This window comes from Myodes glareolus, chromosome 6, assembly GCF_982192425.1.
Source record: "Myodes glareolus chromosome 6, mMyoGla1.1, whole genome shotgun sequence".
Lineage (NCBI taxonomy): Eukaryota > Metazoa > Chordata > Mammalia > Rodentia > Cricetidae > Myodes > Myodes glareolus.
Window position 1 is genome coordinate 24573255 of NC_142031.1, and position 21605 is coordinate 24594859.

General features: G+C 48.3%; 1 protein-coding gene across 2 annotated transcripts in view; it reads left to right on the top strand.

Moving 5' to 3' along the window:
* Antxr1 (ANTXR cell adhesion molecule 1) overlaps window positions 1–21605 on the top strand; it is a 187586-nt gene that overhangs the window by 159067 nt on the left and 6914 nt on the right. The window contains exon 18 of one of the 2 annotated variants that reach the window (XM_087907058.1): window positions 20083–20265. The exons of the other annotated variant lie outside the window; for it this stretch is intronic. Within the exon in view, the coding sequence (XP_087763184.1) occupies window positions 20083–20250 (168 nt within the window). The 3' untranslated portion in view covers window positions 20251–20265. Of the gene's footprint in view, window positions 1–20082; window positions 20266–21605 lie in introns of those variants that run through there. 2 annotated transcript variants of the gene reach the window in all.

The window sequence follows — 21605 nt, forward strand, 5'->3', positions numbered from 1 at the left end:
AGTCATATGCACACATGTACACTTATAGTCCTATACACACATGTGTACACTTACAGCTGTATGCATATATGTATACTTACAGACATATGCATACACATGTATACTTACAGCCATATGCAAAACAATGGACACTTACAGACATATGCAAGACAATGTACACTTACAGACATATGCACACATGTACACTTACAGACATATGCACACATGTATACTTATAGCCATATGCATATGTGCACACAAAATGTTAATTTATGGGACAGACAAAAATATGACCTTAGTTTTATTCATGCCTTATACACTTAATTCACTGAGACAGATTTTTCTCCCTGTTCTAGGCAGGATCAGCTCAGGCGAAACACCACCTACTTGGAGGAGCACTGTTAAAAACAGTCTGTCTGTGGTTGGTAGAAAAATAAAATCTCAGCCTTGACCCAGAGTTAAATCTTCACTCCTCTGCTAGCTGGGCTAGACGCCCATGCGAAGGGAGGCAGGCCGGCTCTGCTCTCCTCTCTGTGCGCTCCTCGGCCCTGCCACTGTCTAATCTATGAGCCCCGCTCCTCCTGCTTCCAGACAGGCTAGCTGAGCGGTGGGCCAGCCACACTTAACGCTGCCTTTTTTCCTGTGCTCTGTAGAACTCTTAGACCCTTCTGCATGTAGTTAGTTCCCTGGGCGTGGGCAGGCTCCCCCTAGTGTTGCCTGTGACCACTTCCATAGCCTCTAGGATCCAGAAGTTACCACCTTCTTCTGGCTGTTGAAGCTCCTGTCCTACTTACTAGCCTCTTGAACAGACCCACGGTGCCACTCACTGGGTCCCCTCCCACGTGGCCTACATGGGCCTACAGGTATTCACTCATCACAGGTGGCTACCTTGACCCCCTGCCCCAACCCCGCACTGGCTACCTCATCTCCTGTGTCCACTCCTTCAGGAAAATTATTCCCAAATGCTCTGAGTCCCTGACTAGGAAGAGTCCCTCTCGTTCGGGTGAAGCCTGTGGAGCTCTCCTCTGTACCCCTGAAGGAAGAAGCATTGGAGATACACAGCCCGACATTGCTGTCCCTGCAGACCCTCCCTCCCTGCCTTTCCAGCCTTCAATTAGCCTGGGAGGCCATGCTCTAGGGGGTCAATTGCCAGCTGCTTAGTTCAGCTTCTCATTAATACCTCTTCTGTCTTGGAGTCCAGTCAAGACATCCATTTTAACATTCATGACACCTGTCTCAGATTTTAATTATTCACATTCATGGGGGGGGGTCAGCTTCAGCCTACTTATTCCACATGCCAGCGTACAGTAGGTAGTCACTGCATAATCACTGAATCAGCCACCAGCAGTAACTAGAGGAGTCCCTGTGTCCTCAACCTACAGACACTAGACATAGGAACCGAAATTAACCCTAGGTCACCCCTAGAACTGAGACACAAACCCAGGGCCTTGCTAGGCAAGCGCTCTACCACTGATCTGAATCTCCCACTTCCAAAACGGTTTTTATCCAACATTTGCTACACCTCTGGGCTCTGGTAGAGTGCTGGCCACAGTAAGCAGTGTTACATACGGTTGTAAATAAAAGAATGAACCTAGGCGTGGGCCACTTTGTGTGTGTGTGTGTGTGTGTGTGTGAGAGAGAGAGAGAGAGAGAGAGAGAGAGAGAGAGAGATCTCAAGTAGCCCAGAGTGGCCTCTGATCCTCTGCCTCCAGAGCCACTATGTCTGTCTTATGAGGGGCTGGAGACTGAACCCCAGGCTTTGTGCATGCTGAGCAAGCACTCTACTACCCGAGCCATGCCTCCATTCCAAGTCTAGGGGGGGGATTCATGACACCACAGTATCTCTCCTGTCCTTCCTCCATCCCTCCACTTGGTCACATTGTTTCAAAGTGCCAAACACAGATCCTCTCTGCTAGGTGAGCTTTTCTCGCCAATGCAGATCTCTCCACCTAGGACAAGGGAGCCATCAGTATGGTCACTGTCCTGTACACAAGAGAGGGACAAGAAGGCTGGCATCAAGGACCTGCAAGGTCCAAGCAAGGAGACAGTGGTCAGAGAGTGGGCACTCTGGGATGTTGGCAAGAAGGCAAAGAGAAATGCAAGGTAAGGCTAATATGTCTTAAGAGCTTCCTGCCAGTACTTTATCCACCCACATGACTGTTAAGAATCAGTTGGGTTTTAGAGCTGGAAGGAATCATAAATATTATCAGATTGTGTGGTTTTCAAACAGATCTGAGTCAAAGGGAAAGATGCTTACTTAAATGTACATGCCAGCTTACTTGCTGGCAGCAAGTAAGAAAAACAGATAAATGGTGTGATCTGATTCTAAATGGATAATGAACATACAAAAATACACATGTACATATCATCTATGCAAATACATACTTACACACTCAGACTCATATGTAAATACAGACGTACAAACATTCACATATACATATCCATACATATAAACGTACATACCAACAAATATAGCCACACAGCTTTCTCACAGGGTCCCTGGGTGCTCATGAAATACTATGTCCACACACCGTAAGTAGAAGGTCACAAGTGCCCTCAGCCATCGCCACGACCAAGGGCTCTCCAGAGGTCAGGAGAAAATGAACAGTAGAGGTAACCTCCCCCTTGCTCGGGGTAGACTGTGCCCTCCACTTCCCGAAGGTCATCTATTCTATAAGCATTTGCTGAACCAAAGAAAGAAGCCTTTCATGGGGCGGCTAAGCACTTCCCCGTAGATCTAATGGCACAACCAACTGTTTACCCAGCTCACAGAACAAATGCCTGTCGTCATCAGCCACCCTTACGTGAGCCAACACTCAGGCAGTGCTGTTGTTTAACTTCCTCGGAGCCAATTGTGAAGCCCCCATCGCTGTCCTCCCTGTAAATGTGCTTAGCCACAGTGTGGACTCATTTGCTGAGCTACAGATAAACTACAGCTGTCAGCGAGACTGGGAATCCAGTAAGGGCTGCAGGAAAAAAAAAATGAGGCTTGGCACAGTTTGTTCTCTGCAAACCTTTGCTCGCAGGGTGACCACTGCTTCCTGTCTTTGGGGCTTAGGGGCCATCTGTTTAATAATGTGTCTAGGCTCTTGCCAAGGACTCCAGTCAGCAATTCCCACCAAAATTGCTTAAGGTTTCAGGACCTCCTGCCCTTGCTGCTGGGCCGTGTCCAGGTCGCAGATATGGCTTCTTCATTTCTATCCCTCTAGGTTTTATCAGAGGGATGGGATGTTCCCCCCTAGGGAGTTCATTTCTGTGTGGTTATTTCTGTATTAGCAACAGCCAGTTAGAGTTCAGGGTGGCTCAGCCGAGAGTGTCAGAACAGACTCCATGATCCAGCCGACCTCCTCGGTGTGTGCCGTTCCCTAATCATCTCCGTGATCCTGAGAGATGAGCTCATGGGAGAGCTTTGAGGAGTCAACACAGTACAGGAAGCGCTCACGTGGTGGCTGGCGCAGGTCTGCATGGCTGTTACTGTAAAGAGGTGACCTCATCCATCCATTCCTATAAGCCAGAGCTGGGAAAAGGCAGAGCAGGCATGGATGGAGGCCCACATGGAAGGGGGACATTCGTGGGGACACAATTGGGTTACTTTTCTAGGTCCTGAGAAGCCAGCAGAAAAGACTCTCTTCCTTAGCTTCTGTTCTCATAGCAAAGAAATCCAAGAGGTTATCTGTGGTCTCCTTCAGCCTCCAGGACTGTGACTCTGCAGCCCCAGGTCAGATGGAGTCCCAGAGAGGAGCCCCTGCTGATTTCTAGAAGAACACACCTTTTCTGCTACACAACGGGGTGTCTCCTGGGCAGAGGTTCCAGGCTGTCCCTAGCCCTTGAGGAACTCACCCAGGGAAGTCCGGTATTCCCTGAGGCCTCTTGTCTCAGAGAGAGGAACAGGTATTAGACCACCATGGAAAAGAGAGTCCTTGTGTGAAAAGCACAGAATTGTCACCTCAGGTATTTCACCGCAGTGGGCTAAGTGTTCTGGGCTCGTTTCTAGGGCCATTTTTTTTTTTTAAGTTCTCAAGGGAATGCCTGGGAGTTCTTTTATTTCTCAGTTCTAATATATATGGATGGAAGCTGGGAAACCTTTTCATAGTCTCAAGTCAAAGATTTGCCAGCAAGGGGATGCCACTGTCATCCGCCAGCAACCATTCCAGCGCGCCATGGGTTCAGGCTGTCAGAGAGCGCTGGAGAACTCATCTCTCCTGGCTGGATGAGCTGGTCTGACCCAGCAGAGGCCCCACTCCCTGCTCTAACACCGACTGACTCCAGCAGGGGTCTGGAAGCACTGAGAACGAAACCCCAACAGCCAGGAAGCCAGCTCCAGAGGTGAAACCCACCCAAGGCATCTGGCGTCTGTAATTCACAGTGTGAGTAAAGACTTACAGAAACCACAGCCTATTAGCTATCCCACCCCACCTACCCTCGACTCCTAATTGGGACGGGGGCACTAGAGGCCGGAGCCAAAGGCTGGAAGGCTCCAGTCCAGTTAAAATAAGCCAGATGCCTCGCCTGACTAGCCACTCTGTGTTGACCCCAGAAAGCTGTTCTTCGGTCTGCTCATGCTGTGGTGCAGAAATTGTATGCATAAATACAAACACACACAGATTGCATACACTCAGAGCACAGTAAGACCCAACAACATAGTCCTCACAGGCCATGGCAGGTACCTTCCCTCACCAGCCTTTAATGGAAAGAACTGCTTCTTATCCGGTCCTGATGATTTTGTCATGGGTTTTGTGTTCATTCAGAACCTGCACAGAGAATGATGGGACACAAGCCCCTGTCATGGCTAGAAGGACTTCTTTGTACATGTGTAGCCTCTTACGAGGGAAAATAGGTCCTGGGACCTAGCTAGTTTCCCAGTACCTACCAGAAAGAAAATGACAAGGGGCTGGGGAGATGGCCCAGCAATTAAGATGCAGTCTCCAAGAGGCCTCAGCTGTTGAGAGCTCTCGCTGCTCTTTTAGAGGACCCGGGTTCTGTTCTCGGCACCTACTTTGTGGCCCACACTGCCCAGTTCCAGGACTAAGGCTCTCTTCTGAACTCTGATGCCACTGCACACACATGGAGCACATACAAAGCCCAGACACACAGAGATACATTTAAAAAAAAGACACATACACTACAAGCATAAGCACACATACGCCAAGTGTGTGCACACACTCATTCACAAACACACACATGAAAGAAACTGAAGCATCTCTTCCCTTAACCAACTGGCTAGGAGTAGACCTTTCCTCAATAGGATGCTCTGCTTCAACCACTCTCATGCAGTCATTGATCCTTCGCCATAAATCCTGTGACAGCCGCTTGTTTGACAACCTTTCTAATTCTAAGGGTCAGATTCTCCTGCTCACCCGGACCAAGGTGCTTTGGCACCTGCCGTTAGCAAGTAGCCCAGAGGAGATCTGTGCCCAAGGCACTGTTCTGCGAGGCTTCATAGTTCATACAAAGCTCTCCTGACTGTGGTGCCCACCTTGGAGAGAGGCACTGATTCCCCTCTGGGTGTCCTGAGAAGGCCTTGCTGAAGATGGATAGTCTCATCACATCTGCTCTTAGTGCAGGCCGTGACAGGCCTGGGTTCCCGTGTTGGCGCAGGGGCACTTCTTCAGCTGATTCTCGTCTGTCATGCCATAGCTGACTTTTCTTCCTGACCACCGTTGTGTTGATGAAGTCTCTTGTTCCACCCTCGCTCCATGCTCCCATGTGGAAGGCACCTCTAGCTTAGCGCCATCAGCATGGGAATTCAAAGCCAGAGAGACAGGTCAGAGCAAACTCACTACAGGACTTTGTAGGGTTGGTATCTTGAGACCCTCAATAAGCATCCTAGTGTGTGTTATTTATTGGGGGGGGCAGGGTGTACACATGCCTCAGAGAGAAAGAGGAGGCCAGAGGACAACTTGGAGGGGTTGGTTCTCTCCTCCTACCATGAGGATCAAACTCAGGTCACTGTGTTCTGCAGCAAGTGCCCTGACCCACTGAGCCACCTCACCAGACCAACCTTGTGTGTTTTTCTAAATAGGCTTTTGGTTGAAAACAAAAGCCAGACACTAGAAGGAAATTTTTATCGGCAAGTTGTCTCAAACTATAGACAGTATCGGTTTGCATTTTATTAAACCTAGAGTTAGAGACTTGGTTCGTAAATGTGTGCAGCCAACTAAGGTGAGGTCTCTTGGTTCATGTGTGTGCTAATGTTATTAAACAACATTTTCCAAATTAAACAAGTGTCCAAATTTAACAGATATTCATATAGGGACCCCCCAATAGTTTTCTAGCCTTAGAGAAACTTCATGTTTGTGGCTAAACTCTCTTCTTAGTGGCTCAACTCATAGATACAGGGGGGCTCAAGACCAGGCGATGCTGGACCTCAAGTTTCCTCAGGGGAAATAAGCAGCTGCTGCTGGATCTGCAGCGTCCCCTGGAAGCCTCTGCTCATCCACCAGACACTGCCACCAGCACCTGGAGGAGTGAGAAATTAGCAGGGTGTAGGCAGACCAAACAATCTTCCTGTGAGTAGGGAGGGCAATGAACATTATTGCTTTGACGTCTCTGGCACTAACAAAATGACAGATTGTAGATAGAACACAAAGAGCCTCCTTGTAGCTTATGCTAATTACACACTGGGGTCACTGTGCTTTTGCACCCAGCGGTGGAGCTCCAGTCATCAGGCTTGGTGCAAGGACCTGCACCCACTGAGACATCTCAAAGGCCCAGAGCTTTAAAGGGCTCTTAGAACAAGCATATGGATGCTTAATTCTTTACCTCTTTAAAATGGTGTTTCAAAATGTCCAGTCTACATCTTAGCCTAAGTTAAGTGTATAGCTCAGAATGAACGTCTGCAACACAGTCACTGTCCTGGTGTGTGGTAGGGACAGACCCCACTGTTCTTCTCTCTCCTGAACAGGGATTGTTGGGAGCCTGTCCCAGCTAACTATGAGACTAAAGAATGAGGCAGGTGAGCCCTGAGGATCCCTGTGCACCAATTAGTCCATCCTGTACCGCACAGGACCCTGAGGATCCCTGGGTATCAATGATTCCATCCTATTAACCACACATCTGCGTTCCTCCACACACCCTACATCTGCTCCTCTACACACACCCCTATATCTGGTCCCCTACACATACACCTACATCTGCTCCCCTCCATACACCCCTACATCTGCTCCTCTACACACACCCCTACATCTGCTCCTCTACACATACACCTACATCTGCTCCCCTCCATACACCCCTACATCTGCTCCTCTACACACACCCCTACATCTGCTCCCCTACACATACACCTACATCTGCTCCCTTCCATACACCCCTACATCTGCTCCTCTACACACACCCCTACATCTGCTCCCCTACACACATCCCAACATCTGTGCCCCTACACACACCCCTACATCTGCGCCCCTACACACACCCCGGCATCTTTCCTCTGTCATATGGGAAGTTTCCCACCTGCCAATTTACCAACCTGGAGAGACAGAAGCTCTGCCTTGGTCCCTTCATTCACACGGACAGGTGCCGGCAAAGCCCACAGGGAAGGCACCAATCATGACTCAAGATGTCTCCTGTTAGGCTGATCCAGAGAGGAGATCACGGTTCAAGCCAGTTTAGACAAGGGCCTCGTGAAAAACATCTTGAAGCGCACATGGCAAAGAAAATAGCCCTAATATTTAAGATCTTTAAGTGGAAAATGTTTGCTTTCATTACATGCTGTATTCTTAAAATAGAAGTGACCAACCTGAAATGTCGAGGAAAAACATCTAAATGTCAACTTCTCTCGAGAGGAAGGAGCTGAAAGTCGCGGGTGATTTGTTTGGCCTGGGAGCATGCGGGTGCGTTCAGGTTCAGAGCTGTTCATATTGAGTGAGCAAAATCCTGTCTATGCCCCTGTGCGCTTTAAACTCTGGGATGTGAAGAGTGAGTGGCATCCCCTCACCTTGTCACGTCCACAGTCACTATGGCTACTGTCTGCTGTGACAGTATGGCCAGGGTCTCTGATTCTGCAGTGGCAATTAAGGGGATGAAACCAGGCCACCGTATCAGCAATCTTTCACGGGTGACCTGCGTCAGTACAGATCCTGGGTTATCTCTGCTTTAACAAGCAAGAAATAAATGCAATAAACTATCCTAAAATGAATCAGGATCTCTTCAGGAGGTACATCAATGCCTGCAGACTTTGGAGATTGTGCCTTTATTCCCATAAAGGATATCTCGCTGGCTTGGGGGGAGGGCGGAGTCAAGTACCTGCCATACAGGAATAGAGCCTTGAGTTTGATTTCCAGGACGTGGGTGTTTGTTATTTTTGTCTTTTGCCTGTTTATCAAGCACAGCAGCACACACTTGTAATCCCAGCACCTCCGGTGTGGAAACAGGCTGATGCCTGAGGCTAACCAGCTAGCCAACCTCGCTGAGTCGGCAAACTCCAGGTTCAGCGCAAAGCCCTGTCTCAAAAAGCTAGGTAGAGAGAGTGACCGAGAGTGGCCGAGAAAGTCGAGCCTGACCTCTGCCCCGTCAGGAGTCAGGTGTCGGACTACTGAAGAAGAAGCACAGTTTATGACTCTCCTCTCTGAAAGCTGCACCCTGAAACTGCTAACCTGGCTCATTCTGCATCTAAGAGCCCATGGCCCCATCATTAGCTCAGGTGCTCTGCACAAGCAGGGACCATGGGGTGCTGGACAGCTGTGGGGCAGGACTTAGACTCATGCAACACTAGTTCAGACCTCACACACTGCTTCTCCGGCCCTCAGAGTATATGCCTGGAGCCTCTGGCACCTTTAGAAACATCACCATTCCAGGCCAGCGAGATGGCTCAGCCCCTGTGCTAACCACCCAGCCAGCCTTCGGTGCTTCATATACCTGGTCTTTTTGTCTGTCCCATCCCCCACGTCCTTGTCCACAGGCCTCCATCATAGTTAGATTTGATGGTCCTCGAAGGTCATGGCGTGGCCTCAAAAGTGTAAATAATTGCTCTAATAGCCCTCTTACTGGCCGATGCCTATATCTGGGGACTTTCTCTTGCTAACGCCTTGCATCTTAAGAGGCATCTCCGTTAGATGCCCTAAAGGACTCCTCAATTTGTAATTATCAAACCTGGAGGTGGTCTGAGCTCATCATATGTGTAGGGATGGGAAGAGAGCGTCTCAGGACAAGAGACCTGAGGCTGTGTCTGTTTTCATTGTCATGACAAACTAACTGAGAAACATGCCTTAAGGGGGAACTCTTAATTTGCCTGACTCCATTGCCTGGGTGGGACATGTGACAGGGGAGGGCGCGCACCTCCTAAACAGGGAGATGTGCAGAGACAGGATGGAAGTGGGGGCCGAGCTGAGAACGGGTGCAAACCTGAGGTTCCTCTGCAGCTCCACAGCATCGTCCCTCAACTCCCGCAGACAGTCTGCTAACTGAACACCGAGGAGTGCCTGGCGCTTTTCTCGAGGTTTAAGACCAGATATCATGATGAGGTGCCAAGCTTAAAAAATAACGGCTGGAAAACACCAAGGCACCAGGTGGAAGTGGCTATGGCAGAAGCTTCCAGAGAACCAGTGAACGGTTCAGGACCATCCTTCAGCTGTGTTCTTTCCTCCGCCTCCTTCCAGCCACATCTGTCAGCCTCAGCAACCTCTTCTGCAGTTAGATGGGAGGGGTTCAGTGACCACAGCCTCAGCAGGGACAGTGGGCCAAACCACTCCCACTCCCAGTGGGGTCTCCAGAGGCTGAGCAACCTTGGTCTTACTAAGCATGAGGTCACCTTTCCTCTCATGGGAGTCTCGGGGTTATTTGAGTTCATTGGCTGAATTCACTCCAGGTCTGGTCTCTGAGCAGGCCCTGTGAAGCCCAGCTCCATCTCTGTCCTTTTTGAGCCCAGTGAAAGGCCAGTCGGTCATTTGAAAAAGGCCGTGGAGTTGGACATAAAAGCAGGGGGACCACACAGGTCACGCTTGTCCCAAAGGTATCCTTGGCTCATTGGAAGAGCTCCTCTGGGAACCAAAACAGTGACCAGAAAATGTGGGCAACTAGAGAGTAAGCAAAGGGAGTAACACAGCCCAGCTAGGCACTGGGGGACAATGTCTGCCCTCCCCATATGGCCTTGAATAACAAGGAAGAACCAGGCAATATCCCTCCTCTGGTCGCATTCACTTAAAGTATCCATCCTCAAAACTGCTTTCAGGCCTCCACTAGGCTCCAATACCCTTCCTCATTATGAAGCCATGTAAAGCCAGCAGGCCTGCAGGGGGCCTGTGCCCTAGTGCAGACAACCCTCACTTCTGTGGCACAGAAGACACCAGCAGAGTCATTTTCCTGAGTCTGGTACCAACGAACAAATAAGATTCATCGGGGCTGGGCACCTAGCTCGGTGACAGAGCCCCTGCCTAGCGCACCTGCAGCCCTGGGCTTACGTTCCACGACCCACCCACTCCTCCTCCACCACCTAACTTGTTTTTATTTAGTAATTATCAAGACTGTTTCTTTATAGGTTTCAAATAGTGTTGCTGCCCTTTACAGCCTGCCCCTCTCTAAAGGCTTTAGGACAGGGCTTCCTTTTAAAGAGTCTTCGTGCAATCCAAGGAGGGAAATAAGGCATTTCTCCCTGGGTCACAGAGAAGATCAGTTCAGCCTGGGCATCACAGATTTTGAACTGGTGAGGTGTCTCTTCAACCACAGACATGAGGCTGATTGGTACCAGGGCGCAGGTTCACGCCAGGACCAGCTTTACGTGGTTGCATAATGAGAAAGCTATTGGAGCCGAGTGGAGGCCTGAAAATGATTTTGAGGTTGGATAATTTAAATTAATGCTCCTAAATGAATCCCAGATTCCTGGAGCTATAAATTTTCCATTTCTCTGACCATGCGATTGCAGATGTCACATGTGAGCCTCCAGAGCGCTGGAGGCTTGTGTCTTTGGTTTCAGCTGAGGAGGCAGGCAGGGTCATAGCAAGGCTCACCTGAGAGCAGATGAATGGAATAGCAAGGGCTCCCTCTGGACAGCCGGCTTCCTAGCCAGAATGAGGAAGCACCCCCAAAGCTCTGCCTAACCCCAGGATGTCACTGTGAAGAGACTGCCATTACCCCCAGATGCCCAGCGTTATGGCCTCTCCCTTGCAACAGAACATTTTCTTTAGGAGTGTCTTTCTTGAATTATATAATGTTTGATAGAAAATCAGCTGATCCAGCCAAAACTTAAAAAATCCAAACAAGATGGTCCATATGGTGTCCCCATGTGGCCAGGGACCCAGAGGCCTTCAGCCTTGCCACTCCATCAGGCCCTGGGGTGGAAGAAGACACAGCCCAGAGTTGTATATGTCACGTCCACCTTCATCCACACTGTTGTAAGGGAGGCCACACCCATTCCCCACCCACTAGGTCAGGTCTCTTGGAGTCATTTACTCTCTCTAACCACCCTGTACAAGGCAAGCTGAGAAACATGGCCACACGCCCAGTGCGACTCAATCTCTACTGCTAAAGAAGGGAAGAGAAACAGTGGACAGTTGTCCAGCTCTGTCCTTGTAATCCTTTGTGTCCACGGAAAGATTAAACCTGTGAAGAAACCACCGCCATCAATCTCGTGGACCAGTTTAGAGACTTGTCATGATGGAATCACAGAGGATTGTGGGGGAGAGGCTTGAGGGATAGGCGGGTTTGGGTGGAGGGTGCCCAGGGCATCTGCCTCAGGGAAAGCATCAGAGCGCGCTAAGGTCTTAAGGGAGAGCAGTGGCCTGGAGGGAGGAGGGAGGAGGCTAAGGCGGGTAGGTGACTCCGAGTGGCTGTGCCGTCCCTTCACTCCAATCTAAAAGAAAAGGTAGAATCAGACAGACCTGGATTTGTCGTCCCCCCTCCCATGTCACTCACTCACGCCGAGACTCTATCACATTATTTAGGCCCGTGGAGTCAGGCCAGCAGTGTTTACCAGCACTGAGAGGGGCACCATGGATGCTCGGCAGCAGTCTCTCATGGTGTCAGGACTTAGTGAGGTAGAGGGTTAGTGAGACTAACTTTCTGTCTCATAACTGGTCCCTGTGTGGGGCTGGACGATGGTCCATGTGTGAAGTGCTGAGGTCCTACCCAGGATCTACCCACTGGTGGTGCCTGTCTATCTTCTCGGTCCACCATAACAAAATGTAAACTAGGTGGCTTAAACAATGCCCATTTATTTCTTCCCATTTCTGGAGGCTGGCAGTCCAAACCCAGGATGCTGACATGCTTGGATTTTGGTGAGGGCTTCCTGCAGGCTGTGAGCTCACATGGTCTTTCCCTGGTGCCACATGTGGATAATGAATAGGCTGCCTCTGCTTCTCAGGGCGCTGATCCACCCTGAGGGTCCCACCTTCATGACCTCATGAAACTCTACCTGACTCCAAATGCCATCCTATTGGGGATTTTGTCCTGCATTGTGCAAATCTGAGGGGAACAAGCATGGAGTCTATACTTAAGCTGGCAGAAGTATAGCAATCACAAATGCAAAAGTGTTCCTTTTCTTTTTAATTCAGCATTGTCTCTGCTTTGGGGGAAACATTGTAAATACCTACAGGACAGAAGCTATCCTAAAGATAGCATTGCTCACCCTGTGAGAAGGTGGGGAGAGGGAGGAGGAGAAGGGGAAGGAAGAGAAAGAGGAAGAATAGGAAGTGGATGAGGAAGAGTAGAAGGAAGAGGAAGAAGAGGAGGAGAAGGAGGAGGAAGAGAAGGGAGAAGAGGAGGAGAAGGAGGAAGAGAAACGACCTCCCTTCAGACATGAGAGCACATAAGAGTGGGAACAGATCTGAGCTATGTACCCAATGAATCACAATTTTATAATTTTACATTTTGCTATCCAAGCTAAATAATGCTCTTGGCTAAGCAATCTTAGTTTATCTTTGCCACCAGCATTTTTCGGCAAATACCACAACATAAATAAAATAATAAATAGAAATACTGCACTAATGATGGGTCTAAGTAGTTAGAGGCCCTCAACTGGACCATAGAGGAAGACAGAGACATAGCCAAGACACTTGACAGTGAAGGACAGAAAACGAGAGAAGGAAGATGGAGCAAAGTCCACTCATCCTGGCTCAGACACCACGCGGTACACTGTGCCATGGTGTTTCCTTAAATTGTAGAAAAGTGCATTAAAGCAATGGCATTGTTGAGACCCATCCAAATGACAATTAAAACCAGGCTCTTTGGCAAAGTAATCCCTGCACGACTTGGCAGGACCCGTGGAGTGCACATTGAACTTCATGTCTCCAATGAGGAGATGCTGGTTCAGTGCCAGCGCTAGGTTTTACAAGAACAAAATTAAGCAGTGTTTAGGGTGCAACATGCTGGGTCACCACTCATTACAAGTTCCTTTCTCCAGCAAATGCTGCCAACCCAACCCTCCTCCAAAATACTGCCCACGAATCCGCCTGAGCCCCATCTCCCTACCCAAAAGGTCTGAAATTTTAGATCTAATCCCTGTTTAGTGGGTTTCTCTTTTACTCTTGATTGCAATCCCTTGATCTCCTCAATCTGATTTCACACACGCACATGCACACGCACACACACACACACTTTCAGAACTGAGGTCTATAAACAGATATATATACACATTATATAATGTACATATATTATATATTATGTATATATATTGTATTATGTATATATAATGTATATATATCAGCCAGTAGAGCATTTGCCTTGCAAGCCTGAAGACTTGAGTTCAGTTCCCAGAAAAAGTCTGAGGGGCTGGGGAAATGGCTCATTAGTTAAGAGCATTGGTTGTTCTTCCAGTGGACCTGGATTCGAATCCCAAAACCCACGTGCGTGGCTCACAACTGTCTGTGACTCCAGTTCCAGGAGACCCAGTGTCCTCTTCTGCAGCCACTCCCATAAGTGGTGCACGGAATACATGGAGATAAAATACCTATGTACATAAAATAAAGAATTTTTTGAATCAGACATGCTGGTGCACACTTGAAGTTTCAGGGCTAGGGGTGTAGAGCCTCTCTAGTCAGCCAGCCTAGCCTTCAAGTTGAGTTCTGGGCCAGTTCTCAAGTAAATAAGTACGTTAAAAGGTACATGGCCTGGTTTGTGGGAACTCCCAGAACCAACAACCAGGGAGCCTGTAGGGGATTGACCTAGGCTCTCTGCATATATGTGACAGTTGTATAGTTTGAGCTCTGTGTGAGAGTCCTGGCAATGGGAGCAGGGGCTGTCCCTGGTGCTTTGGTTGGTTGGGAACCTAGTCCTCTATCTGGACTGCCTTGCCCAGCCCGAATATGGGGGTGGAGGGCAGTGCTCCGTCTCATGGTAGCTTGATATGCCATGCTTTGCTGATGCCCATAGGAGGCCTGCCCCTTTCTGGGTGGATATGGAGAAGGGATGGATTGGGGGTCGGTGGGGAGAGGAGAGGAGGAGGGAAGGAGAGATGGAGGCTGCAGTCGGGACATAAAATAAAATAATTTTTAGAAAAGGTGCACTTCAGTCGAATTGGCACTTCAAGCACGCATGACTCCAGGACCGAGGGAGCCTGACCCTGAGCTGCTGCAGGAGACATGGGAGGAAGTGGTTGAGTGGCGCAGGCCCAGGGTAGAGGCGTGAACTTCCACGGGCAGATGTCAACCCAGCCTTCTCTGGGGACACTGCTCTCTGTGCCACAGCAGCCTCAGTTTCCAAATGTGCACTGCAAGGTGGCATCAAGGGAGCAGGAGGAATTTCACTTGATTATTAGCAAGGTTGGAGCTTCCAGTTATGGTCAGGATTCTATCCTCTGTTAATCATTGGGCTTGCGTCTTCTGGATACTATCAGAGCTGTGTCTTCTGTTGCTGTCGGGGTCACACCTCTGGTTATTGTCAATGCAGCATCTTCTGTTGCTGTCGGGGTCACACCTCTGGTTATTGTCAATGTTGTGTCTTCTCTTGCATCAAGTCTGCATGCTCTGCTTACTACCAGGGTTGAATTTCTTGATTACCACTGGGGTTGTGTCTCTGGGCTACCAGTGGAGCTGTATTTCTTGGTGCTGTTGGGATTGTATTTTCTGGAGTTACCTGTTCTGGTTACCACCAAGGTTACATCTTTCCTCGACAACCTTACTGTCCTCCCGGGAATCAGGGCTGTAAAGTCCCCTCCCCCAGTCAGGCCGTGTCGCCTGGAGAAGAGCTGAGTTCAGGCTCCAAAGGAAAGGAGAAGCCCACGACAGCTCCGACCCCAGCTTCCCGCAGCTGTGCCTGCACCTGCCAAGCAAAGATAGGCATCTGTCCCTTCAGTACTGCCCCATGACGAATTATTCTAAAATGTGCTAACTTAACTAAAGCTTACAATTTTTTCCTCCAGTTCTCTGGTTTGAGCAGGTCCAAGTTTAGGTAGCTATCCCCTGAGATTTCTTATGAAGCTGGGAGGCGGAAGTTTCCAGAGCTACCTGTCCTAGGAATCTCTCAGGGTGTTTTCCTTCACCTGTCTGTGTCTCCGTGTGCTGAAATCAGGAAAAGAAGCTTCCAGGCCCTTGAAATCACATTCAAGACTAGCACACCTCTTCTGTCACATATGTCATTCGGGTCTGCTAAGGCCAGTAGAATCTGAGGGACAGAGGTGCAGGTGACATCTGGCCCCGAGGGGGTGGCAGGATATAGGAAGGGAAAACTAAGGGCAGTGTCCTTTCAGACAAGCAAGCACCACAGAGAGCAGAAGGAATTCTCTGCCCAGTTGGCTCTGAGAGGGGTCCCTCCCTGCTGCTCTTGGGAGGCCCAGTGATTGGAACAACAAAGTCAAGTTTGAGCAAGTACAATTGTGTAAAATATTAGGGGAGACAGTTACTGTGCCCTTGCCACCCTTGGGCCACAAAGATCAAGCTGAAGGGGAGAGGCTCTCATAGGGGAGACCCATTTGCCAGCAGCCCTCAAGTAGAGACTCCACATTGTTTTTTTAAATCTATTAAAACTGACTATAGCATAAGCCACACAAAAAATCTGAAAAATATAATTTTTATAAATCATATTTTTCCATCATAAGACACACTCACACACATGCACACACATGCTGAAATTTAGTAATGATGGATTAAATTCTACTTTGTAGAAAGCACAAGTTTCAAAACACTCACAAATTACCTTTGGACCTCGAAGAAAGCCAAAGCTGCAGTTCGCGGGCATCTAGGAAGCAGTGACAACAGAACACCACAGGGAAACCTTTGCGGTTTGCAAGTATCGGGGCCCTGAAGCCCTCCATTGCTGCCTGGGAAAAAAGTGGACACAGATGGCTTAAAACTCAGGGAGAATTTGAGATTAACCCGCAGAAAACAGAAGCACAAGCCAGTTAGTGTAAGAACAAGTTAGCGGAAAGCAAAACAGAATCAGCAGACCTGGAAAAGGGCTCTGCAGAAGTTCTTTGGAAATGTGAGCATCACTGATGGATCAGTGCGCAACCACATTTTAGTAAGAGTAACAATAGGGGTCTCAACATAGAGACAGAGGCTTTTAGGTTTCCTGTGTATAAAATAACACACACACATACACACACACGCAAAATCAAAGGTTAGTGATATGATTCTAAAACTTTTAGTTTACTTCAAAATATTCAGATAATTTTTATTAAAAAATTTTAAATTTATTGTATTAGTAGTTCAAAATAAAAAAATATTAAATTGAGTCATCTCAAAAATACTTGATTAAATTTTTAAATATTACTTGTTTGTTTCAAGATAGGATCTCACTGTATTGTTCTGGCTGTCCTGGAACTCACTCTGTAGACCAGGCTGGCCTCAAACTCACAGAGATCCTCCTGCCTCTGCCTCCCAAGTGCTGGGATTAAAGACATGTGCCAGTATACACCAGGCTTAAATATTTCTTTTTAAAACATCAATTGAATAGAGAATTATTTAATGTGACTAAAAATACCTATAAATATGCTTATGTTGCTTTATAGAAAAAAAACTTTATTTTTACATTCTTAGACTCAGAAAACTAGAACTTAAAAGATACTTTCCATAAACTCACAGCTGCTGTGGTTGCCTGCATACGACCAGGCCAGGCAATGTTCTAGTGCAGGTGGAGAGGATCACATAGCCTACACCCCCAGCTTGGCAGTGCTGGTGTCGATGGCACCTCGGCGAGGGAGTTGTTCTCTTCAACCCCACTGGGCTGACCAGGCGCCAGTAGATGACCGTACACCTGTGCTCACGTGGACAGCATGAACTGGACTCAGGGAGTCATTTAAAAAAAATTAAGGGAACAGCCTAGTAGAGAAGTGAACAGAGCTCTTGAACAGGCTAGTCACTAAGGGTGTGGATATAAGACATAACCTCGCACGTATGAAACAACCACCGAAGAAGAGATTGCGTTTCCTCTGATCATTACATTGAAAGCCATCCCCTCATAAAACTGTAGCTGAAAGCATCATTTATTACCCATTTTTCTAGATGAAAGATTGACAGTAGTATCAAAAGCTGTTCAAATGTGCATTAGCTAACTCACTGGGCCTTTCCTGACTGATGGGTAGGTAAATGAAAACACAGCTATCATTTACCACGGCCTCTTTTGCAGCAGAGATCGTTGGGTTCCTACTGTCTCACAATAAGGAGTTTAATAGCTGCACTGTTGCTTCTGTGTGAGAGAAGGCTGAAACATTAGAGAAGCAGAGGACCTGTGCAAGCTGAGTAAGAAATCCCAGCATGAGGCAGGAGGGGTGGGGTGCCTCCGGGACCACACCCACAGCTGAGGAGCTATTGGCTTTGGAGAAAGTGAGACTCAGTCCTTCTCAGAGGGGACCTCTGGCGTGTTCCCCATGCATCAGTGGACACCCCACAGCCACATGCATGTGGGCAGCACTAATTGCACTCAGTGGAGGAGGGGGCACCTGAAACCAGAAAGGAGAGAGCCTGGGGAAAGGTCAGGGAGTGGTCGGGGAGGGGTGTCGGCAACATATGGTTGAGGTGAGCGGTAGACATCTATGAAAGTGCCCGATTATAGAACAAGTAATAGCAAGGAAGTGGAGGCTGGGCACCTGGTTCAGTGGTGGAGAGCCTGCCAACCATGCCCAAGGTCCTGGGTGCAAGAGACAGAATACAAGAATGGGGTGTTATTTACTGTTTTACCCAGCCTAATTCGACTATCCTAAACACTTGCCGTCCACGGGTGTTTGTGCTTTCTAAAGTGGAAAGCCACGGAGATGATTCTGAATCCTGTTACCTATGTTCCTTCTCTCTTCCTCTTTTTCTTCTTTCCTTCATGTATTTTCCAAGTTTTCATAAATAGAGAACACAGAACTCTATGATCAGATGAAAGGGGGATTTGTATGAAATAAATCATACCTCGGTAGTAATTACTGACAAATCATATGGGTCTTGCTAAAGATATGCCATCTTATTCCACCCGTTCCTTCGTTTTTCTAGCTTCCTCGTGTTGCCAAACATCTCCCTCAGGCTTTCATCTTGCCCTTCAGTTTTGGCATCCAAAGGGCTGATTACAGGGAGCGTGCCAGCTTGTGTGTCAGCAGAATGAATCAAATAACCAAGAGAGTTGACCTTGGATCCTTTTCCCGGACAGCACATAAAAAGCAGGCTAGGAGAGGAAATGCGTTACAGACCAGCCGAGCTGCGGGGAGGGGGAGCGTGGAGCTGGATGTCCGCTCCATCCTGACAGCACACTTTCTCGGGTTCAGGGCTCACGCAGTACCTGGACTGTTTATCTCTGCCACGGAACTGGACCTGTGACGTGAATGCTGACACGAGAAAAGCCAGAGCATGGTGTCTTCTTTGGCAATGACGGATCGACATTAAAGTGTAGGGTTCAAAGACAGAAAAGAAAGTCGGCCAGAGAGATTCGGAGAAGCCAGCCCCAGCTCATGCTAAGAGCTTGGATATCCCGTAGGTGGGAGACACTGAATGGTTCAGACAGGAAGAAAACTGAATGTGTGTGTACACTTATTATATGCACATTTTATATGCTTCTACAAATATGTGTGCATACATGTGTGTGCATATTTATATATGGAGATTTATATGGAAACCAGTATATCACGGGAAAGGCTGGGAGACCTGTCTACTACCTGGTCCCAGTTTTAGGTGTGCAGTAGTGAGAACAGCGAGAATCAGAGGGTTTTAAATGTCCTCTCTGCTTCTCTCTGTCACACATAAAATGGTACCCCGCCCATCCCAGTTCTCACTTCCATGCCTTCTCGTCTCAGGGTTGGTTTTACCCACGCTCAGTCTCAGGGTTGGTTCTACCCACGCGCATTTCACTCCTTGGATGTTCTGACTCCCAGGAGAGAGAATCTTCTGATCCAACCCAGATCAGGTGCCCACCTCTGGCCCAATCAATGATGGCAACATCGTAGAGCACAGGCGTGCCTGCTAGGATCCATTTGGTTTTGAGTCATTGACTCTGTCTCCACCTCTGGACTATGTACCCTCATGAGGGCAAGATTTTGGTGCTTGCTCAGAACTGTCTGAAGCCGCTTGCGATTGATAGGCAATACAACCACTTGGGAAGGGATGCAGTGACTCAGAGCGTGAAGAGAGGTGTTTGTGGGGAGATGTTGCTCTGATGTCTCCTAAGGTATCCCTAGAGCGCCAACAGTTTCATCAACGGACATCAGTGAGCCCATGGGCTTTTGGTCTAGCCTGAGAACCTTCCTTTACAAGACTGATTTTCCCCAACCCCCACCCCAAACAGCCATCTCCAAACAAACTTTAGAAGGCTAATCCTTTTGTCCCTTGTGGAAACCTGCAGCCCTCTGTGAGAACTAGGCCAGAGAACAGGTATTTGTAGAAGAAACTTGGCTTGCACGATGCACTTTTTCCAAGATTGCTTTAGTATCCTCTCTGTGAAATCCAATTTCCTTGAATGACCTCTGTTCATAGGAAACTATTTGGTTTAGTTTGTGGGAGCCATGGCATATTTTTAACCATCTCTGAAGGCCAGCTCCATCTCTGCTGAGCGTGCCTGATAGCCAGATGTTTCCTAACACTCAGCATACATGAGCTCACCCCTGGCACATTCCTCAAACACACTCACCCCAAAGCTCTTCTCCCAGCTCCCCAGCATCCCCCAGCTCAAACCCGGAGCTCAGGGGCCAGCTCAGATCCTCAGAAGAGTTGCCTAAGAATGGAAGGTGAGGCCTCCTATGCTGAAACCTCCAATTTCCTAATATTTCAGAAACCTATTGAACAGCTGGAAGATACGCAGTGCAAAGGCAGGATTGGAGCTAGCCAAGCTAAGCAGCATAAAAGGATGCGCAAACTGGCTGCAGGCGGAGGATTCTGCAGTCACCCAGACCTGATGAAATCATCGCGCTCAGGGCTAAGAGCCCTTGGACACATCTAGCCAGTACAGAAGACCAAGGAAGAGAGGGCCTCCGAGAGGGTGACGTTCCCCAGGTCTCACAGGAAGAGTGTGTTAGGGACAAAGCCAAGACCCCGACAGACCACAGTCCCACACTCCGAGTTCCCTGTCTCCATACCCTCTACAGTTCAAGGGAAACCTTGAATGTGGTCAGTAGGACCCAGCATCCCAGTCACACCATAATTAGGCAAAGGGATTTGTTAGGAGGACAATTACCTTAAAAAAATAAAAATAATTAAGCCTCGGTTCCATCCCCAGCATGACATAAAAATTAAGTGTGTCTGTACATATTGTACAGTTCAGAATAGAAAGAGAGCCATCCTTGGCAGTATAGCAAGATCAAAGCTAGCCTGAGCTACAAGAAATCCGCTAAGAGAGGTGGGAAGAGACCAAAGGGAGCACATAGGGTCCTCAGCATGTCTCCCCAAGAACAGGGACGAACCCATGTCAAGACAACTCAAGGATGTCTAGATAGCCCTGCCATCAAAGCCTGGACTTCTAAAAAGCAAACTTATGAGGACTAGATGAGCTTTTAAGACTCTCCTGCTCAGAGACCCACAGCTATAAAAGGATTATTTATCAAGTGACTTCTTAGACCTTGAGGTTTTCTTAGGAGCCCTGGCTTCAAGGGGAGACCCTGGGGCTGCCTGGGAGATATTTGAAACCAGCAGTGAGTACTGTCCATGCCACTGAAAGGACAAGACAGGTTGGACGTCCTGCAGGTAGAGTGAAGCCAGTGACACAGGACCTCATGGCATTGGGGGCTCTGAAGAACTTCTCACTAGAGAGTGAAGTGAGCAGACAGACTCACATTCTGGAATAACCTCTCACATCTGTGTGGCGAGTTCGTGGACTGTGGCCAAGTGCTACACTGGGTAAAGCTAGCCATTGGTCCTTCGGGAATCTTTTTGTACTTATTATTCGTAGCCAGGATAATAGTAAAAAAAGAATGCATTCCTGAGCCATGCAGAACTAGGCTTTATTCCCACCCCACCTGTTGCTGCCTGTGTGGTTTTCCACAAATTATTTAAATAGGCCTAAGGCCTCCCTTTCATTTCTCCACATGGAGATAATGATGCCTCGCTCATAGGATTTTGAAGTGTGCTCATGGATGCTTTATAGACAATGTGTGTGGTGGTGGGGTGTTTCTTTGTATTACAAGAGATTATCACATTTTCCTCTTGAATTTTTTTGTGGGTCTGGTACTGAGGATTGAGCCTAAGATCTCATGCGTGCTAGGCAAATGCTCTACCATTCAGATATATCCCCAGGTATTCTTAAAATTCTACCAAAGGGGCTGGAGAGGTGGCTCGGTGGCTAAGAGCACTGCTTGCTCT